The 19936-nt window shown below is 42.9% G+C and overlaps 1 protein-coding gene across 3 annotated transcripts; it reads left to right on the top strand.

Annotated features, from left to right (window-relative positions):
• Window positions 1–51: 51 nt before the first annotated feature.
• LOC119823027 (cytochrome P450 2D20-like) lies at window positions 52–4367 on the top strand. 3 transcript variants are annotated; one of them, XM_038342766.2, is made up of 9 exons: window positions 53–322; window positions 1077–1248; window positions 1491–1643; window positions 1759–1883; window positions 2597–2773; window positions 2958–3099; window positions 3297–3484; window positions 3869–4010; window positions 4111–4367. In XM_038342766.2, exons 1-9 carry the CDS (start codon window positions 134–136, stop codon window positions 4287–4289), a joined length of 1467 nt encoding a protein of 488 aa, XP_038198694.1. In that variant the 5' UTR covers window positions 53–133; the 3' UTR covers window positions 4290–4367. The 3 variants fall into 3 exon arrangements, with proteins under 3 accessions (XP_038198695.1, XP_038198694.1, XP_038198693.1); XM_038342765.2 differs by having other exon boundaries at window positions 54–322; window positions 1723–1883; XM_038342767.2 differs by lacking the exon at window positions 3869–4010 and having other exon boundaries at window positions 52–322; window positions 1723–1883.
• Window positions 4368–19936: the final 15569 nt, after the last annotated feature.

Below are 19936 nucleotides of genomic sequence, written 5' to 3'. Positions count from 1 at the left end.
CCTGGCTCAAGGCAGAGAACAAAGTGCAGCCTTCTCCCCTTTATAAGGGACCAGGTGCCCAGTCTGTCCTCAGAGTGTCTTTCCTGATCCTAGGTGTCTGGAGCAGGCATTTCCCCAACCAGCCTGGGAAGCCATGGCACTGCTGACTGGAGATGGCCTGTGGTCTATGCTCCTATTCACAGCCATCTTCCTGCTATTGCTGGACCTGATGCACCGACGCAAGTTCTGGACTGCCCGCTACCCTCCGGGTCCTGTGCCCCTGCCTGGGCTGGGCAACCTCCTCCAAGTGGATTTCGAGAACATGTCGTATAGCTTGTACAAGGTAAGAGAGCTGGCAGTGGGGGGCAGTAGAGGTCATGGGGCCCCCAGCAGTACATGTGGTGCTGAAGCCACAGAATAGACAGGAAGATGGCCATCAAGAGGAAGAAGGCTTAGTGGTTGCCCTGTGGCAGTTGCTTCTGGGTCTGAGGATACTGTGGACTTTCTAATAGCAGAGGTTCAGCATGGAAAAGGCCATGAAAGTAGGCGTGGAGTGTGGTTGGACAGGACAGAGGTCAGGGAGGCCCCAGGTCCTTTGTGATCCCTTCAATGGGCGAGGTCTCAGGGGCAGAGGGGAGGAGTCAAGTTCCAGTGTAGCCTGTCAGTCTGGAAAGCAAAGTTGGGAGAGAGGCTGTGTCTGCTATAATCTCTTGCTGCTATGAGGTCTCAGGCCTTGCTACCCATCTCAGGAACCTGAAATTTCTTCATGTATAGTGGGGTATGAAGGATATTTCTCTGGCAAGGTGACCTCTGAATAAGCATATCTACTATAAGAACTTTGTTGGATTATTAGAAAGAATTGTGCAATCACAAGGTTTCATACCTCAGGCTAGAGATGTAGGTCAGTGTTAGAGCATTTGTCCAGCACAGGGTGGGATCAAGGTTCTATAATGTGTAACATGCAAATGGACACACGTTTGCACACATACACAATACACATGTACATACACATACACACAGAGATACATGTGCTGTGCATGGATCTTCCAGTCTGCTAGGGACCTCCATTTTCTAAGCATTCTGTCCCTCTACTGCAGCTTCGACAGCGCTATGGTGACGTGTTCAGCCTGCAGATGGCCTGGAAGCCCGTGGTTGTGATCAATGGACTGAAGGCGGTGCGGGAAGCGCTGGTGACCTATGGAGAAGACACTGCTGACCGCCCTCCGTTACCCATCTATGATCACATGGGCTATGGGCCCAAAGCAAAAGGCAAAGAGCTATAGTGGGGACAGGGCAGAGAGAACAGGGCTTGAGGAGCAGTGACCAGAAGATGGGCAGGGCCTAATGGAGGGAAAATCACTGCACAGAGGGTGGAGCTTCCAAAGCTGCACGTGCTGATTGTGATAGCAAAGTACTGGGCACTGATGGCTCAGACTGACCACAGGGAAATGTTGGGAGCAGGGCAGACAGCACAGCCTTGTATCCTTGGTTACACACAGATGTCCCTGCAGGTGTGGTGTTAGCTCCTTATGGACCCGAATGGAGAGAACAGCGGCGATTTGCTTTGTCCACCATGCGAGACTTTGGCCTGGGCAAGAAATCCCTGGAGCAGTGGGTGACGGAGGAGGCTGGACACCTCTGTGATACCTTCACCAAGGAGGCTGGTGGGTGATGGGCATATGGTAGCCATATGGGCAGGCACTTATGAGTGATGTCATGACTTGTTTGCATATCTGCACCTAGGAAAACCATTTAATCCCATCACCCTCCTGAGTAAAGGTGTATGCAATGTGATTTCATCCCTCATTTATGCCCATCGCTTTGAGTATGAAGACCCTTTCTTCAGCAGGCTGCAGAAAACGTTAAAGGAAAGCTTGGGAGAGGACACTGGCTTCATTGCAGAGGTATGAGGCTTAGGACAGTATGCATTTGTGCTGTAAATCCTATCAGAATATTCATTCGGAGCAATAGGTCGACAGCCTTGTGGGATAGTCAAATGCAGGAAGAAAGACTTTGACCTTGGCAAATTTCATATAACAGGAGGGGAGGAAGGGAGGAAGGTCAGGAACTCTAGAAAGGCCTTGTCCCCTGTCTACATGGAAACCACATAAGACTGTTAGATTTGTAGAATAAAGTAGGCATTTTCTTCACCTTGGGCTCAAGACAACCTACAGAAAGGACCTGAGGATGAAGCAGGTGATGTCTGGGGACAAATGGATCCTGAGTCCTTGGTGGAAGAGGCTGGGAACTAAAAACAAAAACAAAAAGAAAGGAAGGAATGAAGGAAGAAGAGAAAAGGAAAGAAAAAGGAAAAAAAGAGGCCTGGAACTAGTTTGGTTCAGGTGAACACTGAGCAGAAACAGCATTCAGGGACAAGAAAGATGGCAGACGATAAAGGAACTTACCAGGGAAGCCTGGAGTTCTAAGCTGGATCCCTGGGACTCATGTGGAGATAGATCCTACTCTACAAGTTGTTCTCTGACCTCAAGCAGGTTTCTTTATGCACATGTACGTGTAAGAGTACACATGCAGGCACACACACACACACACACACACACACACACACAAATTATTCTTAATTAGGGATAAAAACAAGTAGACCTGCTTTTTTCTACAGGTGCTGAATGCAGTCCCGGTGCTCCTTCGCATCCCTGGGCTGCCTGGTAAAGCCTTCCCCAAGATGACAGAGTTCATGGACTCAATGGATAAGATGTTGATTGAGCACAAGAAAACTTGGGACCCTGCCCAGCTACCCCGAGACCTGACAGATGCCTTCCTGGCTGAGATGGAGAAGGTGAGGATAGCAATAAAGATAGGGACAGGACCTTTGGGCTGAAGTGTTCTGTGAGTTGTGATGCCAGGCACGTGGGGTTTGTATGTCATCCATGAACCCAACACCTGGAATGCTTGAACACAATGGTGGACCATTTTGATGTTAACTCCCTGTGTCCCTGAGCCTACCTTCTCTGTCTGCCCAGGCCAAGGGGAATCCTGACAGCAGTTTCAATGATGGGAATCTGCGCGTCATGGTGGCTGACCTGTTCTTTGCTGGAATGGTGACGACCTCAACCACACTGTCCTGGGCCCTGCTGCTCATGATCCTACACCCCGATGTGCAGAGTGAGCCTGGCTGGGGCTAGGAGAGAGCATGAGGGAAGAAAGGTAGAAGTACTTGAGAAGCTGGGGGCTCCAGCATCACCTTGACCCAGACTCCCACAATTCTGATGGGAGACTTAAGTGACCTACTCACCCAGTGGTAGAAGGTCAAAGAAGAACAACTAAGGGACTGCTTCACTGAGGGGAGGCTGTTCCTCCAGGCCGCGTCCAACAGGAGATTGATGAAGTCATAGGGCAGGTGCGGCGTCCAGAGATGGCAGACCAGGCCCGCATGCCCTACACCAATGCTGTTGTTCATGAGGTACAGCGATTTGGAGACATCGTTCCAACCAATGTACCACATATGACATCCCGTGACATTGAAGTACAGGGCTTCCTCATCCCCAAGGTATGCATGGTCACCACAGGGGTCACCACTAGACAAAAAAAAAGGCTATAAACACTAAGACCTGGATTTCCACATAGTGAATGGACCAGCCTTTGTATAACACTGCAGCCATTGCCCAGGACTCCCCAGGGAAGAGGGATGGCTAGTGGAATAAGCCACAGGATTGCAGGGAGCGCTACACACAATTGCAGCTTCTCATTTGGGTACTTAGGGTGGCTTTGTCATATGGCCTTGAATGGTACTACAAATGGTACCTAGAGGATCTGAGGTTGAGGTGAATGAAAGAATCCTGTGTGTACAGGGAGAGGTTGTGCGTGTGACCATGGTAACCAGGGTATTGGCACACCCATCACAATCCATGTTCCACCATGTGCCTCCTGCCAGGGGACGACCCTCCTCACCAACCTGTCCTCAGTGCTGAAGGATGAGACTGTCTGGGAGAAGCCCCTCCGCTTCCATCCTGAGCACTTCCTGGATGCCCAGGGCCGTTTTGTGAAGCATGAGGCCTTCATGCCCTTCTCAGCAGGTCCTGTGGGATGCTTGGCTCCATGTCTCTTCCCAGGGTGCCTTGGAGGGTGAAGCATCTCTCAGGCCCCAGACTGACTGAGGCCCTGTTCTATTTACAGGTCGCCGAGTTTGCTTGGGGGAGCCCCTGGCCCGCATGGAGCTCTTCCTCTTCTTCACCTGCCTCCTGCAGCGCTTTAGCTTCTCAGTGCCCAGTGGACAGCCCCGACCCAGCGACTATGGCTTCTTCTCATTGCCAGTTACCCCAATCCCCTATGAGCTCTGTGCAGTTGTGCGCTAGCAAGGACAGCAGCTCCTTCCTTCTCCCCAGCTTGTGCTGATTGATGTCCAATAAACTTGGTCTGTGGTTCCACTCAGATTCCTGGTCCAACTCCATTCTTGTCTCCACTGTGTCCCAAGACAACAGGCTATAATCAGTCTTTCCCCTCTGCCCCACACCACCCCTTTGAATAACTTTAATGTTGTGAGAAAAAGAGTTTACTGAGGCAAGAGCTGTGGCACAGGCCTGCAGTATAGCACCAGGGAGGCAGAGGCAAGAAGATTGCATGTTCAAGGCCAGCCTGAATTATATAGCCTGAAGTATCTAATGGGATCCTTTCTGAAAAAAAAAGGTAGAAGGTGGAGGAGGTCAGGAGGTGATGAAGAAACAGAAGAGGGGAAAAATTGGAGAATGAGGGGGGAAGCATTGGGACAAGGTAGGAAGGGAGTTTGTTGTGCTGGTGTTCAATGATTGAGCCAAGATCACAGGTAAGACCCATCTATGGCTCCTAGGTGGTGACAAGCCACAGACAGAAGTCAATACTCTTATGTTCCTTGTGAGGAAATGTGAATGGCTTGTGCTGGAAATCCGAACAATTCTTGTATTGATGACAGATGTTGTATAGGTCCCTGCGATCCTGAAGTGCCACAGATGGTTAAGAGGTCTCTCATTGGTAGACCTCACAGCCCAGGCTTGCTTCAGTAAAGGGATGCAGGAGAACATCTGCTGTAGCAAAAGGTGACAGAATCCAGGAGGATGGGCAGGATCCTGCTGTGCTGTCTGGGACCATTCACAGACTGAGGAAAGTGCTCCTGGCAAGCATGTAGGACAGATATAATGTGTTATACTCATTATGAAAGTTCAAGAATCTTGGAAATTTGGGAGTTTCTGGGACCAGGGAGAACATGGAGGCATGTTGAACCTCTCAAGGCTCATCTTAGTCTCCATATAATCTGAGACCAGACAGAAGTATCCCAAAGACCCCGAAATCTATGGCGTGCCTTGAAACACAACAGAGTGCAGAGTGATTTTGATTTTGCTTTTCTGAAAAAAAAAAAAAAGTCCTCCCACTGGTTCTCTGCCGTGGAATGTTATGGAAGCCCACACAGCCCACCAGTAGTCAGACACTGAATTTTGTAATGTTCAGAACCAAACACTCACCAAGCTGGGGTAACTTTACTTTGCAGCCCCCCTCCTTGTTGCACATCGTTTGCCAGCTTCTCTTCTTCCCTTTTTTCACCCTTAATTTTTATTGTTTATTAAATTCATGAGTACTTGCTTGCATGTGTGTGTTGCCTGAGTAGGACAGGAGTGCACATGGGATCTCCAGTGACTTGAGTCACAGTTAGTTGTAAACCTCCTTTGGGTGCTGGTAATCAAGCCTGGGTCCTCAGGAAGTCAGTATGCTTTGCTGTCAGGACATCTGGACTTCCTCTTTCCCCCTTTTAGTGGTTCTGGAAGGTCTTACTCCAGTCTGAGGCGATGTCCTATATTTCCTTAAGCTCTGCATGTGTGGGATGTCAGACGAGTGACTTTTCTATGTCCCTGGGAACAGGGGTTCACTGAACATTTGTGCCCCAAGCTCACAGTCCTCAGTCTAACATAACCAGCATGCACAGCTGCCATGGAGTCTACTCCCACTTCCTGATGCCCTCCAGAGAGTAAGCACCTGGGGAGGGAAGAAGGGGGAAACTGAGGCAAACTTTCCTAGAGTGCTCTGGCTCTTCCTGTCACTCAGACTGAAAACAGGCTTTCAACTCAAACCATAAGACAAAGGACAGCTTTGCTACCTTTACTGGGGACCAAAAGTCAGGTTTCAGTAAGAGGTCTCCTTCCTGACCTTGCGTGGTTGTAGTGGTTAAGATGTTTGCAGAAAGACTTAGAAGTTGTGATGTGCCCATGAGGTAGCTGACTGGAGATGAACTTTGGCCTGTGGTCATATTCATGGTCATTTTCTTTTAATGGTAGACCTGATTCGATGGTGCAATTTCTGGAAATTCAGCTACCTGCCAGGCCCTTGCCACAACTGGGCAGGGACATGCAGTATACCTTGCGCGACACACACACACACACACACACACACACACACACACACACATCAATTAAGAGCAACAGAAACTGCAGTGCCTCTAGAAGCACACAATGGTGCTGAAGCCACCAGAGAGACAGGGAGTTGGACCACCACATAAAAAACTCAGTATCTTCCTGGTGACGGGCTCTGTGGAGTCTGAGGTTACTTGGACTTTCTTAGTGAAAAGTGTGATGGAAGGACCAGGAAGTGTGGCAGCACATGGCTGCTGGTAAGTGGAGTATAAAGGAGTCAGATATAGTTGCAGTTTTCTTTAGGCAGTCACCCAGCTCCCTAAGAAAAAGACATGGAGATTTATCACTAATTATGAGTGCTTGGACTTAGCTTAGGCTTGTCTCACTAGCTTTTTAAACTCAATTTAACCTGTTTCTGTTTATATATAACTATCTTGTCTTTGCTTCCATTGTAATCCTGGGAAGGACATAATAGTACTTAGTAAAAGGAAGTGCAAAGCAAGGAACTTCCAAAACTATAGAAATGACAGTAGCAGCTGGCTGCCTGGACAGTCACTCAAGGTTCCTCTGAACCATTGGGGTATCTGTCTTTGGTCACAGGTTTAGAATATTTGACAGACTTTTCTATGAAGCAGGAATCTTAAACGATTCCTTGTCTTAGTAATGTTCAGCAATCCTTTTGCTTTGTGTTCCAGTTGTCCAGCTTGTACAGTATACTATCAGTGGTTGAGGCAAGGGCAGTTTCTTGCCCAAATGGATAGCTTTGCCACAATGAAAGCAAACCCTATATGAAGGTTCTTCGATGTCCATCATCCTTTGATGAAGTAGATTGGTACTGCTAAGAGCAGATATGTCTCACTCTCATAATAATTTTACTCTATCAAATACCTAACATGTCATATCCTGTAGGTCTCTGAAGCATTTGAATACCAACATTAAAATATGTCTGTATAGCCTTGAAAACATATCTAACATGACTACAGGTTTGATTGCCATAGAAAACTAACTACTAGTCTGCATTTTTAATTATCATAAACATTTTGTAATAATAGCTTTCAAGAACCAAAACTTTATATATATTTTTAAATGAGCTACATAGGTAAAATAGCTTAAACAAGAGTAGAATCATATATATAGTATAACAAAATAACCTTAAATTTGTATCACATACAAAAAACTCTACCAATGTAAAATATTTGAGATGAATAGTTGTCTTTTTTTCCAACTAAATGATTACAAATATCCATAACCCACTGAATGACCAAAAAACACCCACCCTACTGTTAAAAGTGGAAAGGGCCACTTGTTGGTGGATGAGGGCCTGCTTGCTCAATCCCGCCACCTGGCTAGCTTACACCCAAAATAACCACACAGAAACTGTATTAAAACACTGCCTGGCCCATTAGCTCTAACTTCTTATTGGCTAACTCTGGGAATGGCAAAAATAGGAGGTATCAATCTTCTGTATTATATAGAAGATGTAGCAAAGGCCAACACTGAATGAATGAATGTAGATCAACAAAAGACAGACAAGGCAACCTGGTACTATTGGGAAACTCCTTGGAGGCTCCTCACAGGCCCCCAAGTCAAACATGGCCCACTTATTCCCAGTCACTGTGGAGGACATGTCTCACCAGGAAAATTAAAAACCTATTGCCTGCTGTAACAAACCATACTGTTCTGAATGGTGGAATAAACATGGAAGATGAATCAAAAATGCCAATAGGAAATAGGAGGTGTATATTTTGCAGACTTCTATAAATTATCAAAGACCAAAGCTAAGAGTGTGTATTTAAAACATTGTAATTAATGAATTACTGGACACAGGTACAGATATGACTCTCTTTACTCCAGAATCTTGGTATCTGAATTGGCTTCTCCAAGAGGCAGATGTTCAATTCCTTGGAATTAGAACCCTATCCTAAGTGAAACAAAGCACGAGAAGGGTTGAACGCATGGGGCCAGAAGGGCAGAGAAGAAGGCTGAAGCCATATTTGTTTAATATTACACGGAATTTATGGGGCCTGGAGGTGTGGCAGCAATGGAATTCCCCAATTAACATTCCTGCAGTCCCAGAAACTCATATTTCTGGGAAGGATATTATAAGGTACTATATACAAAGGTCATCAGCCAATGAGGCTGTACAAAAACCCAAACACCTTTAGAGGTGCCAACGGCCCTACCTTTAAAATGGTTAACTGAGAAACCAGTATGGGTTAAACAATAGCCTTTAACAGAAGACAAACTGCAGGCTTTAGAACTGCTTGTACAGTAGCAACTATATACTTACCATATTGAAGAATCAACTGTCCTTGGAATTCTCCTGTGTTTGTTGTTAATAAGAAATCTGGTAAATGGACAATGGTGACAGATCTAAGAGCTGTCAATGAGGTCATTCAACCTATGAGGTCATTTAACCTATGGGCCCTCTACAATCTAGAATTCCTCTACCTTCTCTGTTACCAAAGGATGACCTCTTATAGTTATTGATTTAAAAGATTGTTTCTTCATTATACCTTTACAAAAAAAGGACAGAGAAAAATTTACCTTCATAGTGCCTACCTATAATAATTCTCAACCTACTAGGAGATCTCAATGAACGGTCCTCCCACAGGGAATGCTCAATATCTCCACCCTGTGCCAATACTTTGTAAGTCATCCATTGGAAATAATACATAATAATTTTCTAAATCTATAATTTACCATTATGTGGATGACAGTTTGCTATCTGATTCAAATGTAGATACTTTAGAATGAGTGTTTGAAGAAGTAAAGAAAGTTTTGCCTAAATGGCAATTAAAAATTGTTCCTGAAAAAAAATGCAAAGAGGAGATTCTGTCAATTAGCTAGGATATAAAATAGGTTTACAGAAAATTAGAATACAAAAGGTACAAATTAGGAGAGAACAATCGTGGACTCTTAATGACATTCAAAGATTATTAGGTAGTATTTTCAGTCTATGACCAGCTGTTGGGATAAAACCTGCTGTTGTAACTTTTTAAGTAAAACCTTAGATGGTGACAAAGACTTAAATACTCCCAGGGAATTAACAACTGAAGTTGAGAAAGAATTAACTGTGGTTGAAGTGAAATTACAGAAGGCATATGTGGGTTGGGTGAATCCAAATTTTAATTGTAGTCTAGTCATATTGCCTTCCAGAATTTCCCTTACAGGAATTTTAATGCAGAGAAAAAATATCTTAGAACGGATCTTCTTACCACATAAACCAAGGAAAAAGTTAAAAGCTCATATGGAAAAGATCTGTGAATTAATTATAAAAGGAAAATAGAGACTTTGTCAACTAGCAGGAGTAGACCCAGCAGAGATTATAGTGCCTTTTACTACTGATGAAATTAAAAAATTATGGGAAGACAATATACCCTGGTAAAGAGCTTGTACTAATTTTTAGGAGACATTAATAGCAATTATCCCAAAAGTGATAAAAATCAACCTTATAAATATAACTATTTGGATACTTTCTTGAATTGTATGTGACACACCAATAACTGGAGCCCATAAATTTTATACTGATGCAAATAAATCAGGAAAAGCAGGTTACAAATCAGAAGATTTCAATAAGGTGGAACAAAGCCCTTATAATTCTGTCCAAAGGCAGAGTTATATGTCATTCTCATGATACTAATGGATTTTAAATACTCTCTCAATATAGTTACTGACTCACAATATATCTTCAATGGGGTTGAAGACGAGAGTGGTAGTTATTTTCTTCTCATGACTTGACCAAGCCATATCTAATATAAGACTTAGACTCCTTAGGATAGGATAATTATTGAAATATTTAGCATATGTTTCTTGCTTGATATTCTTTGTGCTGGTTATAATTCTAATTTTTAATAATTGATATTTATTCTTATTGTATAATGTTTTATATTTGGCTTAGAACTCTCTTATTTATAAAGACAAAAGGGAGAGGTGCTGTGGAAACTCCTTCAGCCAATAGCCTTTAAGAAACCAGCCTACTTGGGCATGGCCTCTTATACTATAACTGTAGTTATAAAGCTTGCATCCAGTCTCTCTCTGCCGCTGGATTCGGTTCCTGTTCCCCATTCATGAAGAGGACTATGATCTGTGAGTCTACCCATGAATAAAAACCCTTTATTATACTCAATTCTGAGCTAGTGTGGAATTACTTTATAGCATCCATTATCAGGTGTCTGATCCTCTTGTCTGAAAACATACAAACTTTCAAAAGTAACATATATATCTGTATTAACACAAGTATGGACTGTGTGTTATACACAAGGCAGGAAAGATGATTTTCTGTTTTATATTTGAGCAGATAAAAGACATCTGTCAACTTTATATACTTGTTGAGACTGTAAAACAAAACCTCATTGCCAGATGAAAGTATAGCATATAATAATAAGTCATGAGGACTCTGTAGCCAAAAAGATTTATTATATCTCATCCAGTCCCCCAGATATTCTTATGTCAATGGATCAGCATATAAATCACCTGTCTTACAGTTTTTCTAGGTTTATTTCTTTATGTCTGTAACCAATATTTTCAGTGGGTCTCCCCAATCAGATCTAGTCTCTGTTAATTTTGAAGGAATCCACAGCCTTTCATTTCCTGTGGAAACAAAATATAATATTTTACCCAACACATTTTGTGAATTCCATTTTAAAGTTAATAAATCCCTAAAGTATCTAGGCAGGTTAAATTCAGCAATCCCTGACAATCAATCCCATGTCTCTCAGCAGTGTTGTTCACTCATCAGCATTCAAAGTCAACAAAGCCCCATACAGGATCCAGACTCCCTGAATATTTACCATTCTTTTTTTTTCTTTTTTTCTCATTGTTTTTATTAAAGATTTCCATCTCCTCCCCTCCTCCTCCCCCTTCCTTCCCCTCCCTTCCACCCATACCCCCACTCCACCCCTCTCCAAGACAAAGAGCCATCAGGGTTCCCTTCACTATGTTAAGTCCAAGGTCCTCCCAGCTCCCCCTAAGTCCAGGAAGGTGAGCAACCAAACTGACAAGGTTCACAGTGAGCCCGTCCATGCTGTAGAGTTCATGTTCATTGCCGTTGTCCTTGGTTTCTCAGTCCTCCTCCACCGTCAGCCACATTCAGAGAGTCCGGTTTGGTCTCCCGTTAGATCTGTCCCACCGTCTCAATGGTAAACGCACTCCTCACGGTCCTGACTTCCTTGCTCATGATCTCCCTCCTTTTGCTCCTCATCAGGACCTTGGGAGCTCAGTCCGGTGCTCCTATGTGGGGCTCTGTCATTTTCTCCATCCAATGCCAGGTGAAGGTTCTATGGTGATATGCAAGATATTCATGAGTATGGCAATAGGATCTGGACATTTCTGGCACCCTCTCCTCAGCTGCCCAAGGACCTAGCTGGGGGCATCTTCCTGGACACCTGGGAACCCCTCTAGAGTCAAGTCTCTGCCAACCCTAGAATGGCTCCCTTAACTAAGATATATAATTCCTTGTTCCCATATCCACCCTTCCTATATCCCAACCATCCTATTCCCCCAAGCTCTTCCCATCCTCCACTTCACACTTTTCTCTCCCCATCCCTCCCTCCCCCCATTCCACCCCACCCCCATGTTCCCATTTTTTGTCCGGCAATCTTGTCTACTTCCAGTATCCAGGAGGATAACTATATGTTTTTCTTTGGGTTCACCTTCTTATTTAGCTTCTCTAGGACTTTTTACGAATTATAGGCTCGATGTCCTTTATTTATGGCTAGAAACCAATTATGAGTGAGTACATCCATCTTCATCTTTTTGGGCCTGGGTTACCTCACTCAGGATGGTGTTTTCTATTTGCATCCATTTGCATGCAAAATTCAAGATGTCATTGTTTTTTACCGCCGAGTAGTACTCTAATATGTATATATTCCACACTTTCTTCATCCATTCTTCCACTGAAGGGCATCTAGGTTGTTTCCAGGTTCTGGCAATTACAAATAATGCTGCTATAAACATAGTTGAACAAATGCTTTTGAAATATGATTGGGCATCTCTTGGGTAAATTCCCAAGAGTGGGATTGCTGGGTCCTGGGGTAGGTTGATCCCAAATTTCCTGAGAAACCTCCACACTGCTTTCCAAAGCGGTTGCACAAGTTTGCATTCCCACCAGCAATGGATGAGTGTACCCCTTATTCCACATCCTCTCCAGCAAAGGCTATCATTGGTGTTTTTGATTTTAGCCATTCTGACAGGTGTAAGATGGTATCTCAACGTTGTTTTGATTTGCATTTCCCTGATTGCTAAGAAGGTTGAGCATGCCCTTAAGTGTCTTTTGGCCATTCGAACTTCTTCTATTGAGAATTTTCTGTTCAGTTCAGTGCCCCATTTTTTAATTGGGTTCATTAGCATTTTAAAGTCTAGTCTCTTGAGTTCCTTATATATTTTGGAGATCAGACCTTTGTCTGTTGCATTAATTATAAAAGGCAAATTGAGACTTCGTCAACCAGCAGAAATTATAGTGCCTTTCACTGCTGATGAACTAAAAAAGTTGTGGGAAGATAACGAACCATGGCAAAGAGCTTGTGCTAATTTTTTGGGAGAAATCAATAACAACTATCCGAAAAGCAAGAGGCTTAACTTTATAAAGAGAACTTCTTGGATTCTTCCTCGAATCATCCGTGATGCTCCAATAACTGGAGCACGTACATTTTATACTGATGCTAATAAATCAGGGAAAGCAGGTTACAAATCAGAAGATTTGAGTAAGGTGGAACAAAGTCCTTATGATTCTGTCCAGAAGGCAGAATTATATGCCATTCTTATGGTGGTAAGGGATTTTAAAGAACCGCTTAATATAGTTACTGATTCACAATATGTAGAAAGAGTAATCTTACATATTGAAACTGCTGAATTTATACCTGATGATACAGAACTAACCTCATTGTTTATCCAGGTACAAGACATGATCAGGAACAGGCTTTGCCCTATGTATATAACACACATCCGATCCCATACGGGTCTGGCAGGTCCTCTAGCACAAGGTAATGCAGAAATTGATCAATTGTTGATTGGTAGTGTGCTGCAGGCCTCTGAATTTCATAAAAAACATCAGGCCAAGTGGCTCGCTGACAAAGGGCCTGCCTTGCTGGGGGCAGGCTAATGAAGGAGGGGACCTCCCACTGGCCTGGGTGCACTCAATTCCAGGACCCCGGCGCCCAAACAGGCTGAGCTGTGGGATTTTGTGGCCCCAAAGACGGGAGGATGAGGTGGTGTAGGGGGTTCTGGGTGCAAGCTGAGAAGGGACAGGAAGAGAGAGCTAAAAACAGTTTTTTAAAAAGAGTGGTTATTAAAGCGAGCAATCAAAGTAATTCCAAGAGTTGGTGACCAGGATAAAGAGAAAAACCAAAGACTTCCGGGTCTGTCAGATTCTCTAGCACAAGGTAATGTAGAAATTGATCGATTATTGATCTAAAGTGTGTTGTAGGCCTCAAAATTGCATGAAAAACACCATGTCAATAGCAATGGTTTAAAGAGTTTCCTATTATATGGCAACAAGCTAAGGAGATTATAAAGAGATGTCCTACTTGCTCTTTCAATAATCAAATACCGTTACCTGCAGGGAGTAACCCAAATGGTACCCAAAGGAATGAGATCTGACAGATGGATGTGTTCCACTTTACAGAATTTGGAAAATTAAAATATGTTCACCACACTACTGACATACAGAATTTGGAAAATTAAAATATGTGCACCACACTATTGACATTATTCAGGTTTCCAATGGGCAACTGCCTTGAGCTCAGAAAAGGTTGATTCAGTAATCATGCATTTATTAGAAGTTATGGCCATCATGGGTGTTCCTACACAAATAAAGACAGACAATGGTCTAGAATATGTTTCTAAGAAAATGAAACAGTTTTTTGCTTATTATGATACAAAGTATATTACAAGTATACCAAATAATCCTACAGGTCAGGCAGTTATAGGAAGATCAAATCAAACTATAAAGGATATGCTAAACAAACAGAAAGGGATGGAACATACCCCCAGAAATAGATTCCATAATGTGTAGGGCCCGGGTCTGCCCTTGTTCCTGGGGCTCATCTTGAGGACAGTTTTTGGTCAGATGACTAAGCATTCTGTTTGTTCCTGTGCTCCCTCTGCCCCGCCTGGTGATTTGCTGTAGGACATTATTGACTCTATTGTTGGTATGGTAATTTCCCACCTGCCTGGGTGGAATTCCTTGGGCAGGAGTGGGGTATATAAGATTTTCTCCAAGGCTAAATAAACGGCAATCGGCTGATCTTTCGAATGACCCAGGTCTCTTTGTGTGTTTTTTCAATCTCCAGGCCCTTGCTTGACTTGCATATGGTACAGTGGTACCGAGGGGGTAACACAGAATCGGGTGTTATTTCCTGTCTTAGGTTGGGGTAGCCCACCAAAAATAATGCTTTATTAACCTTGAATTTTCTTAAGGCTAATGAGAAAGGAACAATGGCAGCCGAGAGACATTGGATAATAGAAAAAACTTCTGAATTAGCTAGTACATTTCAAGGATGTGTTGACCTTAGTATGGAAACCAGGAAACGTGATACATTGGGGAAGGGGTTTCGCTCTTGTTTCCACAGGAGAAGAAAAACTATAAATACCATCAAAATTAGTAAAGATCCGGTTTGAAGACAAGAAGCCTCTTGAGAAAGAGAAATGACAGCTCATCCACAGAGGTGACAACCATACAGCTGGTAAGGAAACCTCATATAGGGTTGTGGCAGAGTTCTCTTTTTGTCTTTGCAGGAAAATACTCATCTTCAAAAAGACAACAGATCCTGGATGTTTAGATGCTGAAAGAGGAAAAGGTAACTGTCCAGAAAGGATCACCAAGCAAAAAGGAATGACTTCTGAGGATAGGTAATATATATACATGGGGGGGAGGGGCTTTGGAGTTGGACAATGGCTAGCCTTCTCTAAATCCAAGTATGTTGTTTAAAGAAAAATTCAGAGTTTCTGTCTCATGTCAGAAGCCATCTGGTATGGGACAAAAATAGAAAGAATTTAGGAAAAATTTTACTTTCTCCATCCTATTTTGTCCATGCCATATTTTTCATTGAATATATGTCTATATAAATAATGCTTATGTTTTCCACAATGAAGAGTGGATTTTTCCACAGGTCTTTTTCCTGCAGTAATCTTTGAAGTTTCCAGGAAGAAGATGGGGCCCCACAGCAACGACTCCCCCTGGTTGAGATGGCATCATGATGCTGATAGCACTACTGTAAGAACAGTTTTGGGTACCAGCTGCTGAAATAGTGCACCTTCTGACAATGTTCTGGCCAGAACTCCAAATAAGAACTTTAGAAAAAAGCTATCAGCTACTCAGAAATCATTTTCAATTATGCTAGACAGTGATCTTGAAACTTAACCTGAAAGACCCCTGAAACCTCTACCCAAAGACAATAAGCTAGCAGCAGTAACACCATTTTGCAGGGCTTGCACAAACAGGGCAGATGAAAGGTTAGGGCCCTTAGGCACCAAAAAGATATCTGTGGTCAGCCATCTGGCCCTAAACGGGGAATAGAAAGTCCCTGGGACCCGTTCCACACCTTAGATAGGGCCAAGTCAGCTATTATCTGAGTCCCCTGCATGTCTCCAAGGTGAACCCACCACCCTATTTGAATCCACCAATGACAACCCTGTAACCAGGCATCTGCTTCTGTACGCGCGCTTTTGCTTCCCCTACCCTATAAAAAGGGGGGTCACCTTGCCTAGCGGAGCGCAAGTCTCCCGAGTGACTTTGCCGCCCGCAGGTACCTGTGACTACCTAATAAACCTCTTGCAGTTTGCATCCGTGGTCTCGGCTTGATCCTTGGGTCCCGGGGTCTCCTCCTGAGGAAAGGTCCTCTTCGGGGGTCTTTCAAACCATAGCTTTACTTTTACAGGATCTCATAGAAAGAACATTGCCCCCATGACAGCTGGAAGCAATTCTAGAAGATGACATTCCTTCTCCCAACAAAGTTTATTCTCAGGGTTGGGGATACTATTTAAGGGTTGATTATTACTTGTATATGGTAGAGGGTTGGGTGGAAATTATGTAGGCCCACATATCTCCTTAAAAATAAAGGGGGAAATTGAATGGGATAATACGCAGTTTACTGTGAACTTACTCACACTAATAATAATAGTGAGTAATAGAGTGATTACTTGTGAGCTCTTATTTATTAACAATTTACACTGGTATAGATTCTTGTATACTGATACAAGTTCAAATTATATTTGTTATTTCTGCTTATAATATTTGTACACCTATGCAAAGTTGTTTTATCAGTTTGTATACATGCATGTTACTACTTCTGTTTAAGACATTTTGTATATTAATACAATTTTTAGGATATATTTATCATATTGCATTATATATTTCTACCTCTGATCAAGATACTTATACATTGTTTACATTTTGAGGTCCTCAATACTTATAGATTATTTAATATTCTGATGAAGTCTTAGTCTTTAAGTTATACAGGTATTAAGTATTATAGGTCAATAGTCATTCATGATCGTTATACTTATAATCAGACGAATTAGATTCATTAGATACATAGAGATTGTATTCTGCATATATATATATATATATATATATATATATATGTAATCTTCAACCACTTCAAAGGTCTATAGAACATTTAAATAACTTAGGGTTCTGTTGATGTGAGACACGTTTGCTCATGACAGCGCCAATCTATTCCTGAGAGAATACTGAGCACCGAAGACACTCCACTTAGAGTTTGTTTTCTTCTTGGCACAACTGGCCTTTGGAGAAAAAACACTACCCATGCCTCGACCACTGACAAAGTGCAAGGTGTCCGGACTGGACAAACAGGATACAAGGAAAAAGACTTCAAAACCATGCCAAGATAGGGTAAGACATTTTGAAATTTTTCATGCCTCTAAAAATGGTCTGTCAGTTACTCTAGATCTTAGCCAAACTTGGTTACTTCAACATTACAAATGAGACTTTGGATGATTGCTCAGGTAGCCAGTTTTCTCTGTCATATACTGCACATTTTGGAAGCTGCTAGACTGTACATCCTGCCTACTCAAGTAATATTATCTCCCTTCTCAGGCCTTCGAAGGGATAAATTAGATAGTTGTAGTTATCTTCCTCTTATGATTTAGCCAAGTCTTTTGCTATGCAAGACTTAGACTCCTTAGGATAGAATGATTATTAAAACATTTAGCATATGTTCCTTGCTTAATATTGTTTATGCTGGTTGTAACCCTAATTTTATACTTGATATCTGTTCCTAGTGTATAAAGTTTTGTACTGGGTTTTGGAACTCTCTTATTTAGAAAAAAGGGGGAGGTGATAGGGATCCTGCTTCACCCAGTGACCTTTAAGAGGCTGGACCTGGCTACGATGTCACTTTTTGGGTACCCAGCACTCATTCTCCTCCTTCCCCTCTTTCCCTTGTTACACACCTTGAGGTTAAACTTCTTGTTTCCCGTTCTGTAAGTTTTCCCCTTACAATAAGGAATAGTAACTGGAATCTTTTGGAGTTAGTTTGGAATTATTTGACTCCTGTCCTCATCCCCCTTTTATGAGTTCAGTAACACCACCCCCTCAAAGTCAGACTCAGGAAATCTGAGGTCACTTTCCTAAATTCCATTGCTGGTATGAGTGACCTCAGCACTAGCTATGCAGAGACATTGCTATCAACATGTTCCAGGTCTCAGACATTGCCTCCCCACGGGCTCATGGATCTCAAGCGTATGTACAGGAAGGTGCAATACAGAACTGCCCAAGCTGAGGTCATTCTACTGCCCTGGTCATGCTCCTTGGCCTGCACGCAAATTGACATATTTGTCTGAGCATCTTTCTTTTTATGTTGGATAGACATCACTATATTTATCAGCCTTACCATTTTATTTCTCATGGTGTTGGGAATTGATCCCAAGGACTTATTCATGCTCAGCCAGCATGCTCCAGTGCTCCATGCCTCAGAGTGTATGAGTGTGGATTCATATGTTCATTATGTAGGTATATGTGTTTATGGTGTAGGTGCATTTCTGAATAGGCATGTGTGTGGTGTGTAGGCATGTGGGGGGTGTAGGTTCGTGTGTGGTGGTGTATGTGAATGTTGTGTATGCATGTATATGTGCATGTGTCTGTGTGCAGGTACCTCTGTGTATGTTTCTATGTGTGTGCACCTGTGTCTATGAATGTGTGTGTGAGAGCATATGTCTGTGAGTGTGAGCATGTATCTGTGTGCTTGTAGCTCTGTGTGTGCATGGGTCTGCCTGTGTGAATGCATGTGGTTCTATGTGTGTACATGTGTGACTTGTGTGTGCATGTCTATGTTTCTGTCTGTTTCTGTGTTTGCATGCATTCTAATAAGTGTACATGTATCTTGTGTGAGTATGTGTGTGTATGCATGTGCATGCATTTATATCTCGTGTTTATGTTTCTATGTGTGTATGTGTCCGTGTGCACACATCTGTGTGTGCATGTGTCCACAGGTGTGGGTGTGTGGCATGTGTGTCTGTGTGTATGTCTATGTGTGTACATATATGAAAGGGTACGCACACACTTGTGTTGATGCTACTGCCTGTACATCTGCCTGTGGATACTAAAGGTCAATCTCCAGTGTCTTCCAAAGTCCTCCTCCCTGATATTTTTATTTTATGTGCATTGGGTTTTGCCTGTTTGTCTGTCCATGTGAGGGTGTCAGATCTTAAAGTGAGACAGTTGTGAGCTGCCATCTGGGTGCTAGAAATTCAACCTAGTCCTCTGGAAGAACAGCTGGTGTTCTTAAATGCTGAGCCATCTTTCCAACCCCCACATTATTAATACTATGACTATTAATATTACTATTATGGGCCAGTGATTTCCCAGGATGGATCAGTTCCTGCCACCACAGCTATGGATACGGTCATGCATCACCAAGCCTGCATAGATACTAGGATCTGAACGCAGATCTTTCTGCCTCCACAGCAAGCTCTTTAACACCAGAGCCATCTCCCAAGCTGCCTCCTGACATTTTGCCTGAATATAGTCTCAGAAGAAGAAAAAAAAACATGAAGCACGTGGTATTTCTCTTTTATTAAACTTAGATAATTTCTGTCCTTGGACTTTTTATTTTCTTTTCTCTGTGTTTTGGATCCACTATACAGATTTCCAGAAGTGTTCTACCACCTGATATTCCCATGAATCTCTGTGTGAGTATGTTTCTATGTGTGTGCACCTAGTCTATGAATGTGTGTGTGTGTGTGTATACATATATATGTATATATACATATATATCTGGGTATGCATGAGTCTATGTGTATGTGTCTGTCTGTGGTGTATGCATGTATCTGTGTGCATGTAGCTCTGTGTGTGCATGGGTCTGCGTGTATGTGAATTCATGTGTCTCTGTGTATACACATGTGTGTCTGTGTGTGTGCATGTCTATGTTACTGTCTGTCTCTGTGTTTGTATGCATCTAGTAAGTGCACGTGTCTGTGTGTGAGTATGTGTGCATGTATTTATATCTCGTGTTTATGTTTCTATGTGCATGTATGTGTCTGTGTGTACACATCTGTGTGTGCACATGTCCACAGTTGTGGATGTGTGGCATATGTGTCTGTGTGTATTTCTCCATGCTATATATATGTGGGAGGGTGCACACTCCTGGTTAGTGCAACTGCCT

This window comes from Arvicola amphibius, chromosome 9, assembly GCF_903992535.2.
Source record: "Arvicola amphibius chromosome 9, mArvAmp1.2, whole genome shotgun sequence".
Lineage (NCBI taxonomy): Eukaryota > Metazoa > Chordata > Mammalia > Rodentia > Cricetidae > Arvicola > Arvicola amphibius.
This window is presented reverse-complemented; position numbering and strand designations above follow the sequence as displayed.

Coding starts and splice junctions, on each gene's coding strand:
- LOC119823027 (XM_038342765.2), top strand. CDS start 134: ATGGCACTGCTGACTGGAGATGGCCTGTGGTCTATGCTCCTATTCACA. Junction 1,644..1,722: donor TACCTTCACCAAGGAGGCTG/GTGGGTGATGGG, acceptor ATCTGCACCTAG/GAAAACCATTTAATCCCATC. Junction 3,485..3,868: donor AGGGCTTCCTCATCCCCAAG/GTATGCATGGTC, acceptor GCCTCCTGCCAG/GGGACGACCCTCCTCACCAA.